Here is a 26,770-nt window from a genome sequence, read left to right as displayed (position 1 = left end):
TTAAATTGTTTGAATTTTAATTATAATTAACTGCCCCACTAGGAGGTACTTAGAGGTACTAACCAAAAACTTGATTACAATCATAAAGTATCACCTCGTACAAGTATTTATAACCCTTCCATCACGACACTATTCTCCTCACACTTTCATTTTCATCGTCCACTTCCTGCGATAAATAATCGCTCCACCGTTATTGTTTTGGCTTTCATCGATGATCTCGTGTGGCCAGTCGGGTCACGATTCGCTCGTTTTCGTCGACTTTCGATTCATACCAACCACCCAATGTCCTCCCTCCACCCCATTACTCCACCCGATAATGGTAATAACTTGGATTCGAGATAGCGAGTACTTTTACGAAAGTGAAAAGCTACCACTCAGCCACGTACAACGTGAAAAGAATAAATACCAGTACTTACATTTTAGTAATGACTCGGTGGTTCACAATTGGGTCGATCTTACTCATTGCTCCTGCCATATAGGTGAGACACACGAAATCGTTAATGATGTGCAATCAAAACGACGTGTATCTGTGTACACGTGCCGACTACGACCTTCGCAGACAAGTGGCCGTGGGGGCCTCAATTCTTTCAGTGCATATATGGATCAGTATTTAACCAACAACACTGGCAATTCACATCTGATGAGCAGTAAAAACATTGGCTGGAACAAGGTCCGGAAATAAAACCAATTGACTAAACTTTCCCTTCGAGGAAGAATCTTGAGAAAGGGCTTGATGTTCCCTCAATTCTTGCTGACGAATAATTCCGGCAAATTATAATCTCTGGATATTGCAAAAGTGAAATTAAAAAATTAAACTCGTCGAGTAACGTAACATGAATTATCCTTGTGATTATGGGGAGAAAATAAATAATCAGGTCTGAATAATCCCGCGATCTTCCTGAGAATTCAAACAATTTTATCCACCTTTTGTGATCCTCTTTTCATACTTGGCCTTGTTATTTATCCCGAGAGTCATGAAACATCGTCATTTTCCCATCGTTCAACTCCCAGACAAACCCCGACATTTCACTATACCAGAAGGAGATGCATCCATGACTATCGTTAAAGCTCTAGAAGGCGTCGGGAGGGGAAAATCAACGTGAGGAGACTGTCACGTTCCCTCGTTCCGCAATTTATGATACCCAAAGACCTCGCGATATTTATTGTACCTGGTGACCGAGTCACTGTTATCCCCACCCTCCCATGAACATCCCGTGAACACAATTGACATCCTTCAAACAAACGGAACTCGTCTTCGTGAGGGGGTACCGTTGCCCCCCACCCTTCCATTCCCCCTTCCCGCCCCTCCATCGATGGGATTTTTCATGCTGACCGAGACATCTTTATCCAGTCCTTTCCATCACGAGTATCAGCATCAAGTCCAAGACTCTGAACTCTCTCAATTCACGACGAAGCAAATCGATGAAAGTAGATGGGAGAAAAAAAAATGACAGGAGAGTTTACGGTAAAAAGTCGCATCGTCAAGACGTTTTAATTCGAGATATGGGGCACAAAAAAAGTGTCTTATCGGTTAACCTCGTGATGAGGGAAATTTTGAACGTCTTCGATTCCGACGTTTCACCGTTTCTCGGTGGATGAGGTACACTAGTGATGTCGCGGACGATTTCACGCGAATGAATTCAGGAATTTTCATTTCTAATCCGGTTGAAGGAAATACATATTTTTTGCATTCGATAAGGTACTAGATATATATTGATAATTATCGGATCGCGATTGATAGAACGCCCCATCAAGTTCCCAATTTTCATCGGTTCGTGGGACTGAAACGAAATATTTTCTTGTTCATTGAGACCGAGGCCGTTTCTCCAAAGGACTGACTCTCAATGTTTCTGGTGGCGTTACTACCGCACCGTCGGCACGATAACATTCTGGCTCCAATAGAAGAATCCCTTCCGCTGGGGAGGGTCCGGGGTGGTGTTGCTGGGTGGTCGTGGCCGTTGGTACTATGGCTCGTGTGCTTGTGGCTAGTTTATTCATAACCGCGGAGGCCAAGGGGTTTCCAGCGGATCCAGAGCTCTAGGGGAAATAATATACCGAGCCATTTACCATCTGACTGCGCAACATACCCCGTAAGGCAAATCGTGGTGGGTTCAGGTACCTTATTATTCAGTAAATCTACCCCAAAATGAATTAATAATCATCAGGAGTGTCATAAGAATATTGCCGTGAAACACAGCCAACTATCCCTTTCACGTATTGAAAAAAAACCCTAAAACCCGTCCACGTCCTTGTCACTCGCTCGGCAAGTAAATCCGCTATCTTGAAATTGATACGCGCGTCTCCCTGGTTATCGAGCCCCAGGATCTCATTACTCAGCTCCACGAGAACCATGAATCCAGCCACTGGAAGGAACTGGGACAAGTTTAGAAACCGCATATGGATTCCACGGGATATGCACCAGGGAGTGTGTGAAAACACCGAGGGGGAACGGGATAGAATTTAAAAAAACAGTGATCACCAGAAGAACTAGAACGAGACTCGATGGAGTCTTGGTAAACACCAAACAAAGTTAAACGACTTCTCAATGTATATATCGAAACAATACCATTCAGAAGTTGATAATTTATTCATTTATTACGTCTCCCTAATTTCATCAATCAATTGAGGGGGGGGAGGGGGGAATTTATCCTTCGAAAAATTATGATCTCTATCATGACAGAGGATTGTCTCGATTTTTTGTCTTAAATTTACATTTTTTTCGGGCGCATTTCACTGAAAAAATGCGTTACTTTTCCGTAATTTCTATTGAATGTTATCTTGACAGGCAGATTAGGGAGTAGATACGTAAATTTTAAAGAAATTTGTCTTCGTAGATAGGAAAAAAACCTGTTTTCTAGTTTAGTAACGTCCCTTAAAAACTGAAACTAGTTCGATGGGGGTTAGATCCAGGCGTGGAGACACCATTTGCAGCGAGAGTGGCTGTCATTACCCATCTCGTTTTATTGTCCTTGATCGTTGCCCTCGTCGATAAAAAGAATAACCTGTCTTTACGTTTGTATTGTACCGCCACAAAGCCATTGCACAAGTGATTCGCGTACATGCGTACATCTCCCCCTGAATTTATTACAGATGAATATCCGCAGGGGAATTTTTCACCGTCGAACAGATACGCTTGAATAACGCGGGTGTGCGTGCGACAGTGGTAATTGCCGGTTTGTCAAGTAGAATGGTAATTCTTGGTGCCCAATCCATGGATACTATACCCACACATGTGTAGATTATATTTATTTAGCGAGGTAGTAAAGAGCTGTGGATAGTCATTCGATCGATTGGAGATCAATTTGGTGTGGTTGGAGGGTACGATAGCGTGACGTGAGGCATCTGCTGAAGATCTTGACGGCTTAATCGATCCGCTCGGAGAGAAATTTTTTTTTATCACTGAATTAGGAACGATTTTTTATAGTCGAGAAGCTCATTATCGGAAAGACTGTCGGGAAACGTTTCTAGTGAAATTGATAGTTTAAATTTAATTTGATTTTTTTTTATTTTATTGAATTTAGTTGAGTAATAGGAGATAGGGGAGATCCAAATATCTGATACGGAGAGGAAAATCGGATGGTAATTAGGAGAAAAAAAGATAATTAGGGAAATATTAGTTAGTGTGACTGGGGTACAGTTGAGTTGTATATGAATTGTTTGAATATTGTTTTTGAAGTCTTTACGTAATCGTAAATACGTTACTTTTCTGATTGGATTTTAATTCCAGATTTGTTTTCACCTGAGTTTTTTTAGAATCGTTTCACGTTTATTTTTCGACACATGTGTTATTAGATGGTAATAGCTTAATTATCGATCTAACTGTTGGAATAGTATTCAAATGTTCAGAGAAAATAGTGATGTGACTCCTAATTTCCCCCATGCCACGTTCTTTTAAAGTTCCGTGTCATTAAAACTTCAAAGAATTCAGGGATTAAAAAATTAAATGTTCGAGCTCCAACCAATCAATAAGAAAAATATTTCAGTAAATGTTTCTAATCTTGTAACTTATCCCATTTTTTTTCTGTCAAAATTACAGTAAAAGCTGAAAGTTTGTGAAATTTGTTTTCACGTGAAGTAACCGTCAGGCTAAATATTTGATTATGAATTGTATCCTGCTGCGCATGATTCAACCTTAATCATCTCTTGATAAAAATCCTGGGAGGTTACAACCTCCTCGTCTAACGGTCTATGGCCACCGTGATAATATCATTCAAGTTCATATCCATTAAAAAAAAATTCAAACCTAAGATAAATAAATAGTGAATCATTGTGATGGTGGGAGTGACTGGTTGAGATGTGCGCTGAGAATTTTCGTTCAAAGTAGGCTCATGGGTTAATTACACGACGATGAAGGTAGGCGACGAATTGAGTTTACGTCCTTTCTAACGGACATATTATTCGGTAATGGCACTATGGGGTTCGCTTCCGGCGTTTGGCCGCCGGCCCCACAAAAGGAATTATAGACATACGTTTTATTTCTGTTGCTGAGTCGCGAGTCTATTAAACAAACCGCGTTGGGGTCTATAGATTGGCAACGAGAGAGCGCACAGAGAGCATAATACCGACCTGGAAATACTCGACACTCATCTCCGTACTTTCATCTTTGTATGCATTTGGAGTTTCAGGAAAGATTTGCGTGGCGGGAAATTCAAATCAGAATCAGAATGATTGGACACTACAGTGGACAAGTGGATTTCATTGGGATTTGATGATTACCTCCGGATATTCTGAAAGCTAATGTTATTGTTCCGCATCGGTGAGATGTGATGACTTTTGGGCAATCATTCTTGCGATATATCTAGACAGTAGTTATTAAGTCCAGATGATTTCAATTCTAGGATCTGCTTCAGGGTTTCGTCAAATTTTCCGTCGATTATTGAGTGATATCTCCTAATCTATGATAGATAACATTTTTTTCGTAAATACATGTGTTGTAATACTCAATATGAGACTCCAACAATTTTCTCGTCAATCAGATATTTTCTCGTGTCTAAAAAAATGTCTACAAAATGGTGTAGGACTTGGAAACGTCACGAAAATATTTTGTCCATCAAATGTCTCATTTGCAGATGGAGAAAACCTCTGATTTCCGAAGATTACAAATTTCAATCATGACGAATTTATCCGATAAAACGAAATGTGAGCCTAATCTCTCGAATTAAGACGCGGTGAGGACAGTAGTTTTACTGAGTGGGTGGTACCACTCGATCTCTCGAATCTTCCCAGTTCTGTGAGTAAAAAGTAGGACGAGATCCTTATAAGCGTCACGTTTATGGCAGTGAACTCTGTGGGTTTGTCTTCGGGAAAGTCAGCATTACACATTAAGTCGATTGGTTAAATCGCTTCGATTTCAGTTTATCGATCATTATCGCCTTTCGACGGTTCTCTTCAAAGTCACCTTTCCAATTACCCGCAACTATAAAACCGGAATTCGGGGTAATTTGCACAGGGGAGAATGGGGGGATAAACTACAATCGACGGTAATAACAAGTTGTTCCGTCATTACGCGCAATTCGCCAATTTTTTTTTCTCTCTCTCTCTCTCGCACTCTGTCTTTATCTATTTAATTGTTCAATTAACATACGGGAATTGGTTACGAGGCGGTAATAGAAATCTATGGTTTTTTCAAGTAGTTGATAAGTTGTTGGACGATCTACGGTATTTTTGCCGGGATAATGGCGTTTTTCGAAGTTTAACCCAGAGGAAAAGATCGTTAACCTCGACCTCATCCTGTAACGTTGACGCGTAAATCGTTATTACCTGGGCATTACGCATTATGGAAGGCGGTTTTAGTCGTGCTCTGAGATTTTTTTAGAATCATGGTGAAACGCCACATAATGCTTGGGCTCGCTGACACACCGTGGGTTTTGGTGTGTAGATTTTCTATCGGGAATTGAGGCGGCGAGAGGAGTTATATTAACTCCAGTGTGTCCCCCATAAACACAAGAGAGGTCGGGATCCTTTGGGTACGGTGACTAACGGTTTCATGCTTCAGCAATGGGTAAATGCTGCCATAGGTGGGTAAAAGATTCATTCGATACCAAATTTAGATTTTGAAAATCACAGTGATAAAAATAACGTTGAAAACATTGGTGAATGTATCAATTGATTGATTGAAGACGAGTACGTGGAGAGATATTCGGGTGGAGAACGGTCATGTTTACTGAACATTAATCTATGGGTGAAAAAATTATTTAACTGGCATTTAATGTCCCATTTTGTTGCACCAGTTTTTCTGGTCCACACACGTGTCCGTTTAATTTTCTTGTGTCTTCCCCAATAGTGCGTTAACCCCTTTTATTCAGGATCTCGATATTCCATTGTTCTGCCCATTGATTCATCTGACTATTGACATTACTCCTTGGGTGAGCACAAGATAGGTTACCCTGACGTCTAACAGTTCCAGGTGATCCTTACTTGGTCACTCCTATTTTCCTTACTCGGTATTAATTACATGTGGCATCGATATAAAGGATCTAATGAAAACGTTCTAACCCGATGGGAGAGTATAAATTCTGAAATGAGATTGAATACGGTTATCTGTTTAACCCTCGGGGTCTCCAGCAGATGGAAATCGATTGTTGGATACGTAACGTAAGAATTTATACTCGAGTTGAGCGTGTACCTGCCTACGTACGACAACGAGACTGAAATCAGACGGTTGTTGGTACAATCGTATCGTTGTAACGAGATCACAATCCTCTGGGTACTTTCTATGTGGGTGAAAGCACCATCTGTAACCGGTGGACGGTGATCTGCAAGCTCAGGATTAATGGAATTTCACGGGTAGATTAGTGATCTTGCTGAGGTTTGAGGATTTTCGTCAAGACTCCATGATTTCCATTTTTTTGGAAATATTAGGAGGAGAACATTTTTTTTTTTTGAAAGTATACGGACCGAAAAATGAGAGGAAAATTTTCTGGACTTTAATATGGTGTGTTACTGGGCTCCAGAAAATTTTTTTGTGCATTTTTATTTATCTGGGGGGATCATTGTTTGCTTATTTAGAGAATGATAATGGGGTTTATTATCATTCCTACCTCCCTTGAGCTGTGAAGCGGGCTTTGGGTGCGAATGGGGGCAACCGCCTGGAAACATCTCACTTGATGCATTTAAATCGTTTTGTTAGGTGTTCTCCTGTAAATCCATGTCTACAAAAACGTTCAACCTCTTTCCAGTACGAAATAGGCATTTTTTTCAACCTAAATCAGATTCTCGTTCCAGAAGCTATCACCGAAAGAAATGGCCGCGAGGTAGGAACCGAATATTCTCCCCTCGTTACTACCACTCCGGTAAATCCTCAAAGCCATGATCTCAATCTCACCCCTAGCTTCTCTCCCCTCAACATCTCCAACAGCCAAACTCCCACTTCTACCCCAACTCAGAGAGAGTTTTCGCTCTGTGACTCAGGAACAAAGAGCCCTAATGGACGTGGAAATGACGACGGATAATTTCATTCCATGGTCAGCTCTTCCTAGTTTCCTAGAAATGCTCTTCAACAGGGATTCACTCACGGGAAAAACCAGTCCCCGTCTAGACAATTTTTTTTCCCCTTTTTGTGATTTTATTTTTGCCTTCTCCACTCGTTTTGGTGAGGACATTTTCACAAGTTTGAGCCTTCGGATTGAGTATGCAGATGAGGGCTTTGTGAGTGCTCACTCTAGTCGTTTTATTAGCACTCTGATGTCTGATTATGTAATCCAAGGTGTCAGCGCCTCCAGTCACAGCGGTGCTCTCCCTCCCTTCCTCTCACCTCCCCTGGGGTCAAGGTCACATGGCGATCAGTAGTCCTGACGTTCATTGTATCATCGTCACTCTAACAGGAAGTACATTTAATCAGGGTCTGGTGACACTTCCGTCCTTACCAAATGTGGTACAAGGCTGGTGTATCAGTTGAATCCTCATTTGCAATCAGACAATCGCCAAAAGTTTATTTAAATTCACTTGGCAATACTCATTCTGCATTCAAACCGCTCGATAATTCCAGTTACTCCATTCAACTCAATTTATCTTAAGACATATCAGAAGACAATTTCACTTGGCATTGAGATTTATCGATGCGCTGGAATAGTTGTAGATGATAAACTCGGGTAACTCGATAGCAGTGGCTCCCCACCAAAATGTTGGAGGAAGGGAGAAAGTTGATGGGGTCAATGGCTGGGATATTGAGGATCATTGGGACAATAACCTCGACAAGTTTTGGGAGACAAACATTGGCAGGTTCCGCTGCATTTCCAAGAAATGGATTGAGACAATCGTCGATGGGAGGCATTAATGATAAATGATAGTGCTGCTGGAGATACCATTGTTCGGGAATTGAGAGTCGACACGAATTTTTCAAATTTGACACGAAGATAATTGTGATACCTGTGTAAAAATTGGAGCAAACAATAACTTTGCGGAGAAAAAATTACTGGGCTGTAATAACAATTTGGTCTATCCCCTGGAGAAATGTCCAAGGGTGAATGAAACAATTAGAGGCAAGAAGGCGTTGACAAGATGATCGTCGAAGGTTCTATCTCATGACGAAAATTCCCTCTGACGAGGGGTGAAGTCTTCACATACATCTGAGTGTACATAGGGGGTCACAAAGTCCACGGAACACGACTGATTCATCCCCGGGGCGGCCTGTGATGTGATGACGAATGGAGGCTCCGACCCTCAAGAATTGTAGCATTAGGAACTCTTCATCAAAGTGGCGTTTCCGTTAGATCCGTTAAGGACGAGAGAGGTGGAAATGATTTTAAATAAATTGGCACGTTGTTAGGGGAAGATGGGAATTAATTGGAATGATTATTTATAATTTAAGCCTCAGGCAGGTGTGGAATAGAGCCCAACTTCGATAATCAAATCATCAGTGGGAATTGTCAGGTTACGAGTTGTGTAGAACGAGGTTTTTGTTGTTTTTTTTCATTGTTGTTTTCTTCCATTGTTCTTTTATGAAATTTCGGAGAGGAAAATAATACCACAATTAGTCGTGAATGGTGTGTGACAAACAAAACGTGACTGATGGTCTCTATATTTCCAGCCTCAACCTTCAGTCGAGGCTCGCGATAAAAAAAATTGTATTCGTGAGGAGGGTTATTCATGCAAAACAATGGGTATGAACAAATGTGGAATGGTAAAGTCAGAATCTGTCCCTGGTGCTGTGAAAAATTGCATATTGTTGCAGATATTCTACTTGTGTTATCTCCTACATTGGGAGCTTCTGGTTTATATTGAGTTTATTATTTAACCTGTACCGCTATACATATATTTCAATCGTTGGGAAACCCGATCAATCCCGAAAAAGAAAGAAAGTCTATTTTTGTAATAAAAAAATTGCGATAATACTCCAATGATTTATAAAAAATCCTGTTCTATAAATGGAATTCAATCAACTCATCACAAATGAAAAAAAAAACACGGCCCATTAAAAAAAAACCTGTCATCCTCCGCATTCATCCTCAAAGTAAACAAATAAATCTCAACGTAGCCGATACCGTCAGAATGATTGATGATAATGTAACGAGCAAAGCCGGAACTAATCATAATTCTTAATCTGCTTGCAGTCCTCGAAATGCCGCCGCCTGGTCGTAAGCAACGCTAGCCGGGTCCGGAAGAGATGTCCTCGATACTGGGTGATGGAACGGGTCCGGGTGGACCCGGGCCAACGAGGTGTTTGCTTCTTCTGCAGAGATCAATTGCAATTCAACTCAGTCGTGGACCACCTCCCTCTGTACTCACCACCAATCAGCATGACACCACCAAGGAGCATCATCCAGCTGACGAGATGTGGATGTACGACAAGGGGTACAATTTATTCCAAGTAAGTTGAATGATTATTTAATGCATGATTGATGGTTTAGATCAATGACAAATAAATTAAGTCTTGCCAGTCCCTGACTGAGATCTTCACCGCGTATATCATTATTTTCGTCGGCAATTTTCATTCTCCAACGAGCAATTAAACAACGCTATTATCCTCCCAAGAGTTACTTCAGGGGAACTGACGTCATGGGCAATTAATTTTTTGTTGAGATGCCATTGGTATCTCTTTTTTCCTTAAATCTGTGCCTCACCGTCGTAATGCCGAGTCTAAGTAACGACTATCGTCTAGTGAACCTCGAAAAAAAAAAACACCAACGATTCTCCGTCTGGCGGTTGGATTCTCGATTTTTTTTTCTTCCTTAGTTGCATCATTTTCCCGCTGTTTTTATTATTACAAACGGCGGAGATGCTGTCGTTAAACTGAATACAATCGTCCAGACGGTATTTCGACACTGGAAGTTGTGAGTAAATGTTACGGGGAGGGGTGGAGTGAGGGCTGATACGTTTCTTCGACGCTTGTTGATCGGTTATTTACGATCAGAGGGGAGCGTTCGAGGAGTCAATTCTATGATTGAACACACCGTTATATGCACGGCAATGAAATACAATGAGTTACGAGCAATTGCGAAATCTGGAAAATAAATACTGTGGACAGGAGGCATTTTCTTGATTGGGTAACCATCATTTCAGGAAGTTCAGGGACTTGACATTTGAGGTGATGAGATGAGTGTTGGGTTTTTCAGCTGAAAATAACTTTTTTATGACAATTAAACGCATCAATGATAACAACATTAAATGTCAAAGATTTCAGTGGCAAGAAGTCAGGGGTTTATGAGGTCCGCAGATATTGAAAATCAATTTTCATACATTCAGAGCATTCAGGGAATATTCAGCGTCTAATGGGGTTGAATTCAATGTCATCAAACTTTTCATAAAGCGCTCTTGAAATTTTAGATTTAATTTCGCAACAGTGAATTTTCCGATTGGACGTACCGTTATATTTACAGTAATGAAATTCAATGAGTTATGACCAGTTGCAAAATCGGGTAAATCAATGTCGAGAACAGCAGGAATTTTTTTGATTGTGTGAATATCAATTTAGGAAGTTCAAGGGTTTGACATTTAAACTATTAAAAAACGTGGAAATATTTTTATTTAAAAAAAAATTTTATGTAAAAGGGTGATCTCGAATTTTCGCTGAAATTCAATTATTCATTTACACGATTCTTCCCTCGATGTACGTCTAAAAATACTCCGACAGTGTCTGAGATAAAAAATGTAGACCACCCATTGAATTTCCGAGGCCACTTGGCCTGGAGTCTCCTCCTCAGCATCATCAAAAGCCAAAGCTCTTTACAATTCCCTAAAAAACTCCACGAACCTCATCGTCCGTCACTGCTGAATCGTTAAAAACAAACAATGGCATCCTACTTTTTTATAATCAGTGACCCACTCCGAAATTCCGCATGGCCAGCTAAAATCCCCTCCAATTATTTCGTCACTTCATTCAACGAGACTGTAAAATTAATTAGACCTTGCATAACATAATTTACGATAAACACTTGTCTTATTTATGACGTTATTGTCCTCGATGTTGGCATAAATCTCTGGTAGTGCGACACATTGCGAATTTGTATTATTTCTCTCGTATCCCCGTAAATCAATAAATTTGTCGTGATTTTTTAAAGCTGCCGGGTACACTAAATCATCTGCGATTGAAAAATTTCTATTTTTCAGAGCAATTCCACTATTTCCAAGTCACTCATAGCTCTGTCACTATACCTCTAAAATTACATACACTTATTCAATTACGGGAGGCGACAATATCACTGACCCCGAGAAAATCGAGTTTATACATATTTACCATTTAATATTTATCCTGGATGTTCTATAATTCATGGAATCCTGCGGTAAATGAAATTCTTTTTTCCCCATATCGTCACTTTACTGAATAAAAAAAAAACATGTAAACCTCTACGACATTAAATAAACACTGGCGTTTAAAATATTTGTGATAACACTTCGCGCCGGGAGATAACGGTTCGAACACATGTGCAGACACTTGACCGGGCAGTTAGTTAAATATTAAAGGACTGTCATTGAACCGGGTAATAAAATGTAATGCCGTTTACTGTTACAACGTATACCGTTTCTCTTTCATGGTCGATAAGGATACACCACCGCCAAGTAAAGGAACATTTACATGGTCATGGATGATAAACTGCTCTGTCGTATTGCAAAATTATCGTTTATAAATTCTTATTCCAATTTTCAGTCGTTTCATCGCAATGAAGATATTTCTCTCTGTCAGGGCAGGGGGTGGGGATGGGGAGGGGGGCTATAATTTGCGAAGGATGGGGATGGTATGTCGGGTAACAATTCTAGAGTTGAACAAATTGGATAAAATGGGTGATAGTCTGCTGGAGTTTATTGGTACTGGCGTTATCAGAACCGGAAAATATCGAGTAACGAATTATGTCGGTGGTAATAAAGTCAACATGAGTATAGCGTGCTAACGAGAATACGTCAAAACATTAACCTTTTGAGAATATTGGAATTGAAGAGAGTAAGTGGAGATAAATTGGATTTTTTCATTCGGGGAATTGTGAACTCGTTTGTCATGGTAATGACAAAACGATTATGGAAAGTGAAATTCGACGGTGAGATTATCCTTCTAGGGTGATAAAAGTTGATGGGAGAATATTAGTAGAGGATTCTTAGTGCTATGGAGGTCACCATAGGTTTTTTATTGACATTTTTTTAGATGATGTTGGATTCCTAGCTCTAGAGAGCTGGGAATTTTACAGAAAAAAACTTGACTGTTTTTTGTCAAGTATCAGAAAATTTGTTTAAATAGATAAATGTTAGTTATTTTGGTATGACACGGCCTTCATTTGATTGTTTATGCAGAAAATTGAAAAAAAATACACGTGGTTGATCTCGTTTTGTAATCTTTTGGGAGAAGAATTAGGAGAATAATTGAGGAACGAAAGAGAGACTTGATCAATCATAATTAAGGAAATATAATTGACCAAATCTTTCACTAAATCGTAGGCTTAATTGCCGAATGTTAGGAGGAAAGTGTGAAAATTGAGCGAGTCCAAATTTATGATATTCATGGATGGTAATAATGAATGATAATTTGGAGAGAGCAAATTGATAAATTTCGCGCATGATAAACATGATAAAGTGAAATAATTATGACGCAATGAATGGTATTATTGAAAAATACTATTGATGTGAATAGAAATTTTTTTTATTATTCACCAACTTTCACGATTCGAAAATCATACTTTTCAAATATGATTGGACAAACCTTTCATCCAGCGATGGCTTAATTGTTGGAGGTTATGAGGAAAGTATGAGGATTGAACGCGTCGCGTCTACTCAAAATAAAAAATGACAGACCATCAAATTGATGACATTTACGACTATGAATGATAAACGATCAGTTGGAGAGAGTGAATTGATCAATTTCGCGCATATGCGAAAGCCAAATAATTATATCGGAATCGATCGATTGTTGAACGGACGACTTTCAAAATACAGCATCTAACGTCGTGTTGAATGGCATTATAAATGCAACAGATTCACTTTGTGGAAATAATTTTGTTATTAAAAGTGATAAAAACTCGTTGACGTGCTGATTGACATCAAATTAATTTTTTGTTCATCAACGATATCTTTTTACTAAATCATCCTTCGAATATAATTACCACACTCGATACCATTACTCGACTATCCATGAAGTTTCAATTTTTTTCCAACCGTGAACAATAATCAGTGATTATTACCCAACTCCGCACAACACGTGCAATCATTACTCACCATTGAGATCAAAATTTACGTGTTAGTGCAAACACGTAGGATTATGACAATAAAAAAAATTTCTGGAGCAGCACTAAACAAATCTCCACATTAAAATTCAATTTGTTTCGGAAATTAAATGAGTGAGTCACTGCAAAATGGATTCAATTAAAAAACAATTACGTAAAATTATTCTCATGGTTATCATCTCATGAAAAATTAAGGACTCATTGCAATAAACCATATCGTCACGATCGATATCGCGTTAACGAGGTCTTCTTCCCCGTTCCATCTGTACAAATCAACGATTGGTCAGACTGTCATCTGTACGTGATCAGGGGAAAAAAAACAGAGACGGAGAGTTTGTTCTCGTAGGGGAGCGTCCTTGATTGGCCCCAACAAGGACCCTTCTCATGTCCAATATTTACTCCCAACCCAGATGACTCTGCGAACGCACCTCCATCGGCTCCACCACCCACGAGCCTCAACGCCATGTAAGGATTCCTGGGAAATCGCGATTTCGATATGAACGAGGCCGCGGGGATGATACCTCGGGTTAAAGTATATCACATAAGTCCCCATCGATGGGCACTCGTTCAATTGATATGATTGAGTATATCCGGATGAATATTAAATTCATCTCGTCGTTGAATTTTTTTGCCTCGGGGGATTACGATGGGATCAAATAGTTTTGTGAAGATGCCGGCGCTGAGTTTAATTGTTCCTCAATGGCTTATTGATTTTATAGAACTCACCGGAATAATACATCGATTCATTATGATTTATGATTGATGATTTATAATATCATCGATCATTGCAGTGATTCTTGATTACTCTTGAATAGTGCAGAGTGTTCGATATTTTATATAATTTTGAATACTGCAAATTAGTTTGTGTTTTATGTAACTCTGATTCTGCAATCTGATTGACCATGATCAGTTATCGATCTTTCAAAGAGGCAAAATTCCCAGAAAACCGCCTGAGGTACGGGGGCATTGCCTCACCCGTTGGAGTTTGTACTCACGCACAACTAGTTGAGAGGAGTACGATCGCAGTGGATTGCAGTTTTGCGCGAGTTCGCGCAACCGGATAAAAGAAAACGCATTGAAGAAGGAAGCCACCGGGCAAAACGTTTGTGCCAACTACGTGGCGTTACGTTTTCCCGGTGGTTTGCAGTTTGTCGATAAAAAAAAAGATGAATAAAAAAAAATGGGAGAGGAGTTAAAGAGGCTGGGGTTGAACACTGGGCTTTTAGAGAATCCACCCGGAGGAGGATGCATGGGAGATAACAGGAGGTGAGGCGTCTCCTTCGGGGCAACACGAGGAGGAATTTCCTTACTCGGTAAACTAGTGAATTACAAAGTCGAGACGGCCTTCGGCGATGCGAATTATATTTATTTCCGCGGAAGAGAATCGTGACTGTGCGTACACGCATCTCTCGTATCGTACCTTTTCATCAGCTGTTTAATACCTTTTATTTATGGTTCTGATTAATGATTACAAATATTCAGGCGTAAAATTGCCGGGGAGTAATTTTCTCTTTGGGAGTATTAATTGTGAGAATTATTAGCAGGAATGATTTTGCACGGACCTTGAATCGTCTCAATTTAATCAAATTATTATCAAAAAACATATTTTTCTTCATTAAAAAAAATTATTGCTTAAATTAGCACTAAAACCAGTTACGATGATGCTGTAGCTTGTTTACGAGTATGTTCACTATCAATTTACCTGTAAAAATGTGAAAATTCTCCGAAGACATGTCCACTGACATAATTTATAATAAATTTAATCCTTCGGCATAAATTTTCGTCAAAGTTGCAAATAGAAAATATGAAAAACCCCGGAAATAGAATTTCGTAATGCGGTTTAACAGTATTTTTTGCTCATTACCGAGTGAGAATCTCTGAAATAGAGTATTTACATCGACCACTTCATATCCCATATAATTTATAGTTCCACCTAATGATTTCAACTATTTATTCAAACCCCGAGAAATTCTCATCTCACGAGTTTTCATTTACCCGGAAATACTTTATTTCCCACTGGAGTTGAGAAAATATTATCACGAAAATAAACTCCATGAAATCCATCTGAACAGTCGGTACTGAGACAAGAGTTAAGTCTCTACTGTCTTAATGAACATGCGTACTCGTACTGTACAGAATTGGATTGACAGTTTCAACATTCACCCATACCACCGGGTTATACTCGCTTTTGTGTTAAAAAAACCGTTGGGGAGGCTTGAGATTGGCTTTCAACTCAAGTGCGTAACAAACTCGTGTTTATACCAAAACCGCTTCGGTGTACTTTCGCCGAAGGGAGGAGGGAGTTGGCATCGCGGGATCTCAATAGAGGCGTGTGTTATGCTGATTTCCGTGGACAAGGAGGCGAAAAACCACCATCGTCCTCTAAACCGTTGACGTTAACCACTGGCTTGACCGATCCTCATGCATTCTGCACACTTTCACTCCTTCACTGGGTAATGCATAAACCAGTCAATGATAAACTGATTTTACTTTTTGCGATGTCGATGAGACAAATTGTTCCTGGGACTCCGGATCAATGCTCATCAGTTTCACAATTTTTCGCACGAAGAAATGATGAAAACTTTATAAATTTTGGGCCAGTGTTTCTGCTATAAAAAATTCAAAGTGATACATCCGGAAATTATCAACGTTACGAATAATTGATTTATTCTAAACTGATGCGCTCTGAACGCTATTCAAATTGGAACCAATTTTAAATAATTTTATTCTGATAAACAGATATCCCATGTGTGAAATATATTTCTCAACAATTTACAATGCCGACAAAAAAATGAAATCCTGAAATTCCATAATGAATGCAAAATTTCAAAACACCGTACCTGTCCCCGTGTCTCATAAAACTCATTAATGAAAATATAATAGGCAATAAACCGGCATAACTCGAGATCTCACTTCAATATGAGAAATTCGTTACAGCGAGTGTAACAGCTCAATTCCCATTAAAATAATCTCCACAAAAACACTCCCGCGAGCGCCAATAACGTCTCATTCACTCGATACCGGGCTTTCAGCGCTCGATAAAGCGACAGCGATTTCTCGACATTGTCAATGATACCGATACCGATATCTCCATAGGGGGGAAAAAAATTTCTGAAACAAGCCTAAAAATGACGGAGAACAAGACAACGTATTTATTCGTTAGTTCTTTAAAAAACTGAAAAATGTAAATAACACGCGTTGAAACACTGGAGAACGAGGACGAGGCTGGAAGAATCGGCTCACACGTCGTACCCAGTGATCTGTAATATCCTTCTCTCTCTAGTGTATTCGCTACGATTGGTGAGTACAAGTGGATACGGACGCACTTGTCAAGACCGTAAAAGTAGGTACCTTCTTATAACGTATATACAGGGTAAGTACATCGGTGGATCGAGTACTGCCCACGTCCGGGATACCCGCGTACCGCTTGAATATTAGCATATAAATTATGTTATCGTGATTTATGCTCGGGGCTTTTCAAGTTAAATCCAGTGTGTGTTGTGTTACGGTTGTATCGACTGGATAAGGGGGTTGGCTTGAATGTTGATTAAACTACGGGTGGGTTCTAGGACGCGGCTGAGATAAGATGCTTGTGTGTATATGTGTATATGTATGGACAAACGAGAGACAGTGTCTGGTACCATGGGGGCGCCTCAAGGCTGCTGGGAACGTCAGTGACGAATGCTGGAGAAGTGAGTCGATCATCGGCACTCTTTATCATTACGAACAATTTCAATTGCCTGTCTTTTACACTTGGCTGCACAATCACTTAATGATCGGAATTGACTCGGTGAATTCATACGATCGTTCATTTTCTTCGGGAAGTACGGCGAGGAGGGGGTGGGGAGGAGGGTGCAAGTTATAAATGCTTTATTTGTTTATTCAGTTTTTTTATGGGATTGAGGGATCACTTGGGGGTTCAGGGTTCTACGAGAATTTATAATATTGTTGAATCAATTGTTTATATTTTTTTCGGGACTAATAATAGTTATAACTGGTCTGAAATATAAAATTTTTCAAAGTGTATCCTTGGAACGAGTGACTTGCGATTGGAATTTTGGTGATAGGTAAATTTATGATTACAAATCGCAGTTTTTATGGTTGTTGAGAAATTAATTAGACAGTGTTTCCAAGCCATTGCATCAAATTCAATTTTTGATTGATTAAATATTGACGGTAATGCCTCGTCAATTGTAATGTTGTCAGTATTTTCATCATTTCCCATATTAAAAACTCACATTTCGTTGGAGCACGAAATCACTGAATTTTTGATTTTTTATTACCAACATTTGACAATCAGTGACATGCTTTTGGAATTGTCGCTTTTGCTTTTGATGTGTCGAAATAACCAACATTGCCTGTGGTTCTGCAAATAAAATATTAATTCCCAACTAAAATGATGAACAAATGGTTTTGTCGCGGTAGAAATACTCTAACGGTGTATGCAATAAATTACTCTAGCAAATAAGATTTTCATTTTGAAAATTAAACCATCGAAATGACTCAATCATATTACACGGAATTAGTGGTATTGAGGGGGGGAGGGGGGAGTGTTGTTACATTTTAACGACGCTATAAAATTCAGAGATGGTTAAATTAATGTTTTATAATTCTCCATGGAGTTACACATGAAAGTAGACGTTTACGATTGAGGTAATAATGTAAATGAAAATATAATTCCGTCTCACGTGTGCACTGGTGAAGTTTTTCGAGGCAGTTTAAAGGGTAATTGTGCGCGTGAAAGAACGTTGAGTGCATATTGCATAATAATTAGCCGCCACGGCAACGACCGTATGCCGTATTTGTGGGTATATGTGTGTCTGTGTGATGCACTGGGCAAGTTCATTGCCAGTTACACACTGTGGAAATTCAGTCTGGCAGGCGGAGTACTCTGAGAGAATATATCGACCGAGTGATATATTGCAACGTCAGTCGGTACCGGTATTCCAATGGTGGTTTTATGGAAATTTTTCGTTTATTGTCAATCGGATAACCAAAGTCGTTCAAGCGATTTCAGGGAAAAAATCGCTCCACGGGGAAAAAGTAGAAATTGTTATTGTTAATGGAATTATTCATTCAGTGACAAATTGATGGAATATCGGAAAACAACAAAGTGATTTTACCGCAGAAAGAAATATTCAGGAAAATTTATTGAACTCAAGTTTGATTGGCGATTGCGGAAGTGACTTGGATAATTGATTTGACGATATCGTAGTTCTTAAAAAATTCACATAAAAATTCCCAAATGTTGTGCAAAAGAACACTTTATGAAACTTCTGCTATTTTCAAAGTCGTGAGTTCAGTCAATCATTGATGCCAAAAACATTTCGCCTCGAATCGATTCTCACCGCCCTCACACGCATGTGCAGAAGTTAGTGTGAAGTAAGTTACACTCCTGAAAAGACGTCAAATCGATTCCCCCAAATGCTTCCCATTTTTCGCAAACTCTGCGCCTGACAACATTTGAAATATACCGACTTCCCAGCGTCTGCACACCAGTACACACCATTCACTTAACTCTCAACTGAAGTACACGCGTACCCCAACAATCATTCTCCACGATGAATAAGAAAAAAAATGGCCCATTAACTCGAAAAAGGCCCTCCCTCCCCCTCTATTCATCAACTGAAGGAGTGATTGACTGAATATTTCTGTCAACTGCACTAAAATTTTAACAGAGAAACGGCAAATACGGAAGTGCTACATAGAATTTGTTATTATTAACGTTGTTGAGTGATACTTTTCAAATTGTTACTTACTGATTTATAAATTCAGTTCTAATAACCCGTTGCGACAGGACAGGGAATGAAAAAATTGGCCGATCAGAATCAACAACACTCCGATGTTTTTATTTTATGAAATTCCAACTTGTCGGCGACATTCCCTTCGGGCGAATTTTTCCTCACGGTAAAGTGCTTTCGCAATAATAATCCCTCGGGGTTGTGGACACATCAAGAGTCTGGAGGAGAAGTGGAGCTCCTAGGGTTGAAGGAGGCAAAAAGAGGTAGACTCCCTGGGGATTGACTGTACTAGTTGGGGTCCATTGAATGATGCAGCGGGTCGTGGCCATTGGCACAAATAGCCCAATGTTCTCAAGGTGAACGTGAACAGTGGCTTTGAAATTTTTGGATAAAACTTACGTTTCATCAAACGCCAGACGAGTCCAAAGGCCGACTGCAGAGAAAATCAGTTATGTCATTCACTCGGAAAAGAAAAACCCTATACCGACGAGGGAAATTAGTTTTATTCTAATTATTAAGTGATACGTCACATAATTTTTTTCTAATATCGCAAAAGTGTTCTCAGATCGTTTGAAATTTTTTCTGAGTCGCTGAAAAAAAATAACCGCTTGTTATATTTTTTTTTTGTATAATTCGTAAGAAATTTTGCATGCACTGCCCAAGGCATCTCACCCACCCATTCCTCGTTCCCATGTGAAAATCAGTCGACGTCTTGAACGCACAAGCGTGCGATATCCGTCTACTGTCTCCCATGTGTACGTTGAATATACAAATTAACCCTATTATTCCAGTACAACCTCAGTCGTTGGCAATTCTCTCTCTCCGTTGGTCCATAAATTTTCATCACAAGGTGTATCAAGCGTATATCTTTAACACTACTATTTTCCATTTGATAAATTAGTCCAGGGCCTTTCGCATTATCCTGGTGGGGAAAGCCCGTGATTATCGTGTTGTAATTTAGGATAGTGAGTCGATTTCAGTGTCGTTAAGTGTCGTAAAAATTCATCGCATGGGAATGTAGATGATGGGTGGCTTTATCTCACGGGTTAATACATGATTAGTCTTATCTTCGATTATCGAACGAACAGGAATTGCTTTTAGAAAAATTATTGCACTGTTAGAATGAATTTATAAATTATTCTTGTGAAGGATATTTGGCAAAGAGATATTACACGAAGAGAAATTATTGAAAATTATTCCGTTGTTAGGTACGTTACGGTGATATTAATTGCACCTTAATTTCGGTGAAATAATAAGTATTAAAACTTTCTCACTGTCTAGAAATGAAAAATCATTTTAGGAAACGAATTTGCGATCCTGTGCTGTTTGAGAATTTCGAGTTGAAGTGATTCATTTCGATCGCAATTATCGACGAATGAGAAGGGGGTTGTCTTCAACCCCCTCCATAAAAACACTACTCCTCTGTCTGCATTTTATTACCCATCATTTGACTATTTTCACCCTCCGCCATAATGACACTAAGCGCATAAATGCCAAGGGTCGTAACAAGAGTACCGGGGGTGTTTCCATCCCCTCTCGTAAAAAACTCGAAAGAACTTGGAGGGTGATGAGTGGCTCCAACGGTCCTCCACAAGCGGTAAACACTTATCCACCGTCGTATTTCATCGGGTAAATCGGTGTAACTTCCCGAGACCCATGAAATCGCTGGCCGAAGGGGAAAGCCAACGTACATTCTTCACTTTCACCATTCGCAAAATGATAAATGTAACTGATGAAAAATTAATTATTTTCATTTTCAATTGAAAATGAGAAGCAATTAAATTGGAATGCAAGTTTTTAATTAATTACTTATTGTTTTATTCGTTCAATCTCATTGCAGAGTTTCTTGGAGGCCAATTCCAAGTGTTGGTGGAATGCAGCGTTGGTGGATGCTATGAGGCAATTGAGGTACAAGGGACATGTGTCACCGGGTGTTTTGATGGTGGGGGGTCCACCATGTGCATTGGAAGTACTACGGGCAGCGTGGTCCCGTAATGTACTCAGACCACCAGCTGATCATGCCATCACGTGTCTCGGTAAGTCACAACAGTTTGAAATTACTTGCACCGGGGCAAATTTTTTTTGTCAAGGTCATGTCCAATATGATAATTAGGGTACCTGGTAATGGTGGTCTTGGTTCAGCCAATTCTTGGCTGAACTTTTTTTTCCCGGAGCGGAATTTTTATTTTTACGTTGAAAAAATTTTTCGCGGTTCCTGATTTTTAACGTATGCAGTTGAAGTTCATGAAAGGAGTGAAGTTAACTTGAGAAAGAAATCGTCTGTTTAAAAGCCCTAATATCCAAAATAAATCTTAAAATATCTGTAAATGCGGATCAACTACTCGATCTGAGCGAAAGATGACTGAGTGAGAATATTTTTAAGTCATCGCGGGGTAAAATCTTGCTAGAATAAGGGGAAATTTTAAATGTTCCCACAATTGTTCGTTCAGTAGATTCTATCATAGCAGAGTTTCAAAATCCCGATATTTCTACTGAGAATTGAAAGTTTTTTTTTTCGTCGACAGAATCAAATTGATAAATACGATAATGATTACAAAAAGCAAGAAGAACAGGATTATATCAGGAATAAAATTAATCGTACCTTTTGAAAGTATATGACCTATCGTAAAAGTAAAGGTGGAGAATATTTTCTCACGAAAATACCCATAAATCGATGAAATAGGATATGATAAAAAAAAAGAAAGATGAGAGGAAGAAATGTCGGAGATTCATTTTTATTTCTCTGTGACACTTTTTCCCTTGCGTAAGTCGTATCAATTTGTGGTGGCACACTAATTCCGCACCTACGTAGAAAACCACCTTATCAGGCAGTCAGAGTCAATACGCGTTTTCATCTCTTCATTGATCCACCCACGTTCATATCCTCCAGACAAATTCTCACTCGTTAACACGAATTTTAAATTCAACATATTCCCATTATTTTTTTTTCAATCTTCGTAAACTCCACCCTGTGAAGTTTTAATACTGACCATAATATTAATTACGAAAAGTACCAACTGTAACTTGAGTGTTGGTTTGAGTCCGACAACAAACTCCGTCGAATCGTGAAACTCTGTAATTAACCTCGTTACTTTAACATCTCCTCATCGACTCTATGTTATAAATTACTCCCTGATACATACGTCATACTTTCTATTCAAATAAACGTTGCCAGTGTCAATAAAAAAAAATATTTCACCCATCGTTAATACTTCGGAGATGTTGGGACACTGAGAGTTGGGAAGACCGAAGAAACATTAAATAATTGGAAATTTATGATATTTTTAGAGACGAATTTGTTCTTCCAATATTTTTTTCTAGTTGCAAAGTTGATCGACAATTGTATGAATTATCCTTCCAGACATCTCTGAAATGTTTAATTGCATCTCAATGTAATTCTGATTTTCTTTTATAAAAATGCAATTTGCGCTACGATCCAGAGAGAAAAAATCTTGAAAAGGCGCAACTTTCACTGATTTTAAAAATTAAATAATTAATGACGCTCTGCAATTTTTGCTTAATCAATTAATGATACATGAATTAATGAAATTTTTCCGCTTCTGATAACTCCGAAAAGAAAATTCGTGTAAACCCGGGCATCGCGTAATGAGCCGTCTGGACACGCGAGGCCACTCGTTCCGCAGAGCCTTTTCTATATTCCCCCCTGACTGAATATCCTGGTGGATATTCACAACCGAGTTTCCTCCGTTGAATCGACTAATCTGGAGATGCGGGCGCCGCCAGCATCAATGCCAGGACGACTCATTTGTCTTGATACACTGCACTTCCGTTTTATCCAGTCTTCGTCTGGCTGTTTACCCCACGCATTCATCACTGACACCGCACTCCAACCCATCGCTCTCTCCCTTCATCATTGATTATTTTTTTATTGATTGATGAGAGGGTCTAGACGCTCGAAAATTCATCATTCCATCAGGCTCAACTGAAGAGAAAAATTTTTAAATTTCTCACCTACCGATGGATTTACTCAAAATAACACGCGATATTATTCCACAATCTTTCACGAAACTTTAAAAAAATTTCTACATAAAAAAATGGCTTTCTATGAGTAACAAATTCGCATGATTTTAGCTACCGAATGGGGCGAAAGTTGAATGACATAAATCACCGGGTCATGGTAGTTGATGAGATTGATTATGTTGATAATGCGACAAGAGGCGCATTTCCCGTTGATAATAGCTCATGCCAGCGGGCATCCTTGGCACACTCGACTAACACACATGGGCTTAACTTGGGGATCTCCTCGTATTGCCATTAATATCGTTATCTCACGTGTGTGAAACATCACACCTGAGTACATAGTGCGCTACCTCCGGTACAACAATTAACTCAGGTTAAACTGCTACTTACGGCTGGGTCTTTATGGCCGAATGTCAATGTACTACTTCGACCAAGTTCTGAGAATCTTTCAATTCATGGCACTATTCCCTCAACCGGAATGACAATTTTTCTCATCTCCTCAGATTCCCCAACAGAAGTATCACCTAACCCTCGGGTGTTCCATGCAATAGGGCTCCTTAATCTTTACGAGCATCGAGTACTTCCCCGACTGGCGATTTTTACGAAAAAAACACTTCTCTCTGGCTGGTCTAACATCCCACCTCCATCGGTGTTCCCACTTCTCCGGAATTTTCCTATCGACGTGAGGAATGTCAACCCCTGAAGGCCCTCCCCGCATGTTTATTTCCCGTAAACATTTTATTTCATGTGCTATCAACCCTCCGCAATCCCGTCCATTTGTTGGAATTTAGCGATCTTGCGTACCGAGACAAGAGTCGAAAACAGATAAAAAATCATTTTCTCTTGAACGTCATCCGCAGGAATTGTCACCCATTTCATTTGATTTACATAAAAAAATTTTTTACCCCTTCAATATCCAATTGGTAATACAAAATCTCGCGAGTATCTCACGTATATTCGTTGAATTTTCCAGCGCAAAAGTGCCGCCAGCGTACAACCGTACGTTATTTATCCTTTTCATCAGTGTCAGTTGCCCCAGCATCTGATTCTCAGCTTCTATTCCCCTTCCTCACCGCTACTCACCTCACCATCATCTTTTCCTGTTGTTAAAATGGCCAATGCCCGGCCAGTGTAGAGGTGCTGTCAAAGATGAATTTACGAGATGTGAAAAGTATCCAGACACATATAAGACCCCAAGTTGGAAGGATGAACGGCGACGTAACTCTATTCCTTGGGCGATTCGGTGGAGAGATAGTGGCCTGGTGGTGTTGCCGACTTCTCACAGATCTCCTCACCATCTCTACCAAGAGATGCCCAACATATACCTTCTCTCGTACTGTGGCGCACGCCCGGAGGGGGAGTTTTATCCCGGCCAATTCCACGGCCTCATCCCCTTTCCCCTCACTTGGACTAATGCAACCCAACAATTTTAAACATTTCTCATTCGGTCAGATAAGTTCTTCCCATTTTTCATCCAGCAGCTCATATTAAAAGTGATTTAATTGCTCATTTCACAATGATAAATGAATATAATTACAATTTTAATTATAGCTTTTAGAAAGCCACAGTTTTTTTTTATCATCCTTTCATTATCAAAAGCCCGTCGTAGTCTGCAGTTGGGTCGGTACTACCTCGACTACCTCGAGGCACGTGACTGCATCACAAAATGTTTCACCCATTATCTGCAAAATGAAGGAATAAGAAATGAATGGAAAAAAAAATCATGAACATGATTTTAAAGTCGAGATAGTTGATATTATTCACTGGGACAAGTATTAGTTGTGGGAAGTAATCTCGATGGTGGAGAGTCGCCCGAGGCCGAGGCCATGTCCTCTAAAGGAGTATCTCACGCTTAAACGTTGACAGGCCGCGATTTCCCTATCTAGGAGTCGAATAAGTCGACCCCCTCCGGTGAAAATTGCTGTCTTTTCTTCTTGTCATGTATGGTAAGTGGCTTGGGTGCATCTTCCCTGGTTATGGCCACGCGACTCATGCAAATTGTTGGGATGAAAGAAGTTGACAATAACAGGAATAAAAGCTGTGAAAGAACGGCTTTTCTATTGATTCATCAAAAAAGAAATGGAAAACGCGTGTGACACTCGGATGAAAAATATTTTACAATTAATTTCACCCCATGCTGCCCTCTATTATTAACCTTTTGTTATTACTAACGTACGTGAATTCTGCAAATCGTGAAAAATCTCAGGAAATTGAAATGACTCACGAGTCTGTGCTGAATCCACCGAACCGTATCAATTAATAAAAACCCCAAATGCGCGATCCTCCCATTAATTAACAAATCTGTCCGCCTTTAAATAAATGAATTACCCCCTCAGACATCAAAACTTAATAATCACCTGACCGTGACTGAATTTCCACCAATCTCCAATCAGTGATGAACACCAAGTGCCAGTGAACCGTACGATCAATGCACCCACAAGCCCATAATTAAACGATTATTGAATACCAGTAGTCAATAGCTGGATCACCTAGCCACGTGATAGCCCAAGGGGGTTAGGTGAAGCCACGAGCATTGAAAATCGCGGTGTATCGATCTTCACTGATATAAAAACTTGAGACACTGGCCTCTCACAAAGGCAAACCAATATTCAACCAACACAAACAGGGGAAAAACCGGGGGAATGCGAATACACTGATATGGAGTAACGGATAATTGCCACTCGGCTAATAAATTAATCCTGGACCTCCCTCGGTCACGCCCACCAAGTAGATGAAGGTGCACTAGGACTTGTTGCGGGAGCCTAATCGTCTATCGTGTGGTGTATTCCGAGTCATGTCGCATCACGATTGCTAAGACTGCCTCTTCAAGGTGGTTCACTCATTAACTTGGCTAGTGTACGTGGTAATGTAGTTCGAGGGATTCTGAATGTGTAGAATCGATGGGGCCCATACGTTTAGGCCCAGAGAATGCCAATTCATGCTTTTTTTTTTGAAAATCTCTTCACCCAGATTTCGTCAAGTTCGAAGAGAGGAGAACCTGCGCTCTTCCTGATGACCCAAAATTTCGGCCTCATTATCGTCGTTTGTCTGATCAATTTCAGAAAATTCCCACAATTTTCAAAAGCATAAAATGATGAAATTGATGATTGCCTGTGTCCAACCTCATTGTCACGTTTCATCGTCCCAAATAGTGTGAGAATGCCATCCATACAAATCAGGAAAAGTCGACCTCTCGATAATGGCTTAATGGGGCAAATGATTTCACGTGGGGCCTGCAAAATGACTGGCATCGAACGACATTCAAACCCACACACACGGGCCTTTAGCACATTGTTGCAAGCCATCGGAGACGTTTGACTGCGATCATGAGGCGTTTATCCCGCATCCTCAGAGCCCTGGGAGAATTTGTAAACTTTTTTTTTTTCTCATCTCCAACAACAT

General features: G+C 39.8%; 1 protein-coding gene across 2 annotated transcripts in view; it reads left to right on the top strand.

Moving 5' to 3' along the window:
- LOC135161589 (uncharacterized) overlaps positions 1–26,770 on the top strand; it is a 78,090-nt gene that overhangs the window by 21,060 nt on the left and 30,260 nt on the right. For both annotated transcript variants that reach the window (XM_064119293.1, XM_064119292.1), the window contains exons 2-3: positions 9,552–9,808; positions 21,228–21,423. In XM_064119293.1, coding sequence (XP_063975363.1) covers positions 9,605–9,808; positions 21,228–21,423 — 400 coding nt within the window. In that variant the 5' untranslated portion in view covers positions 9,552–9,604. The remainder of the gene's footprint in view (positions 1–9,551; positions 9,809–21,227; positions 21,424–26,770) is intronic.

This window comes from Diachasmimorpha longicaudata, chromosome 4 (assembly GCF_034640455.1).
Source record: "Diachasmimorpha longicaudata isolate KC_UGA_2023 chromosome 4, iyDiaLong2, whole genome shotgun sequence".
Taxonomy (NCBI): Eukaryota; Metazoa; Arthropoda; class Insecta; order Hymenoptera; family Braconidae; genus Diachasmimorpha; species Diachasmimorpha longicaudata.
The sequence above is the reverse complement of the archived record's forward strand: the minus strand, read 5'-3'. Positions and strand labels throughout refer to the sequence as shown.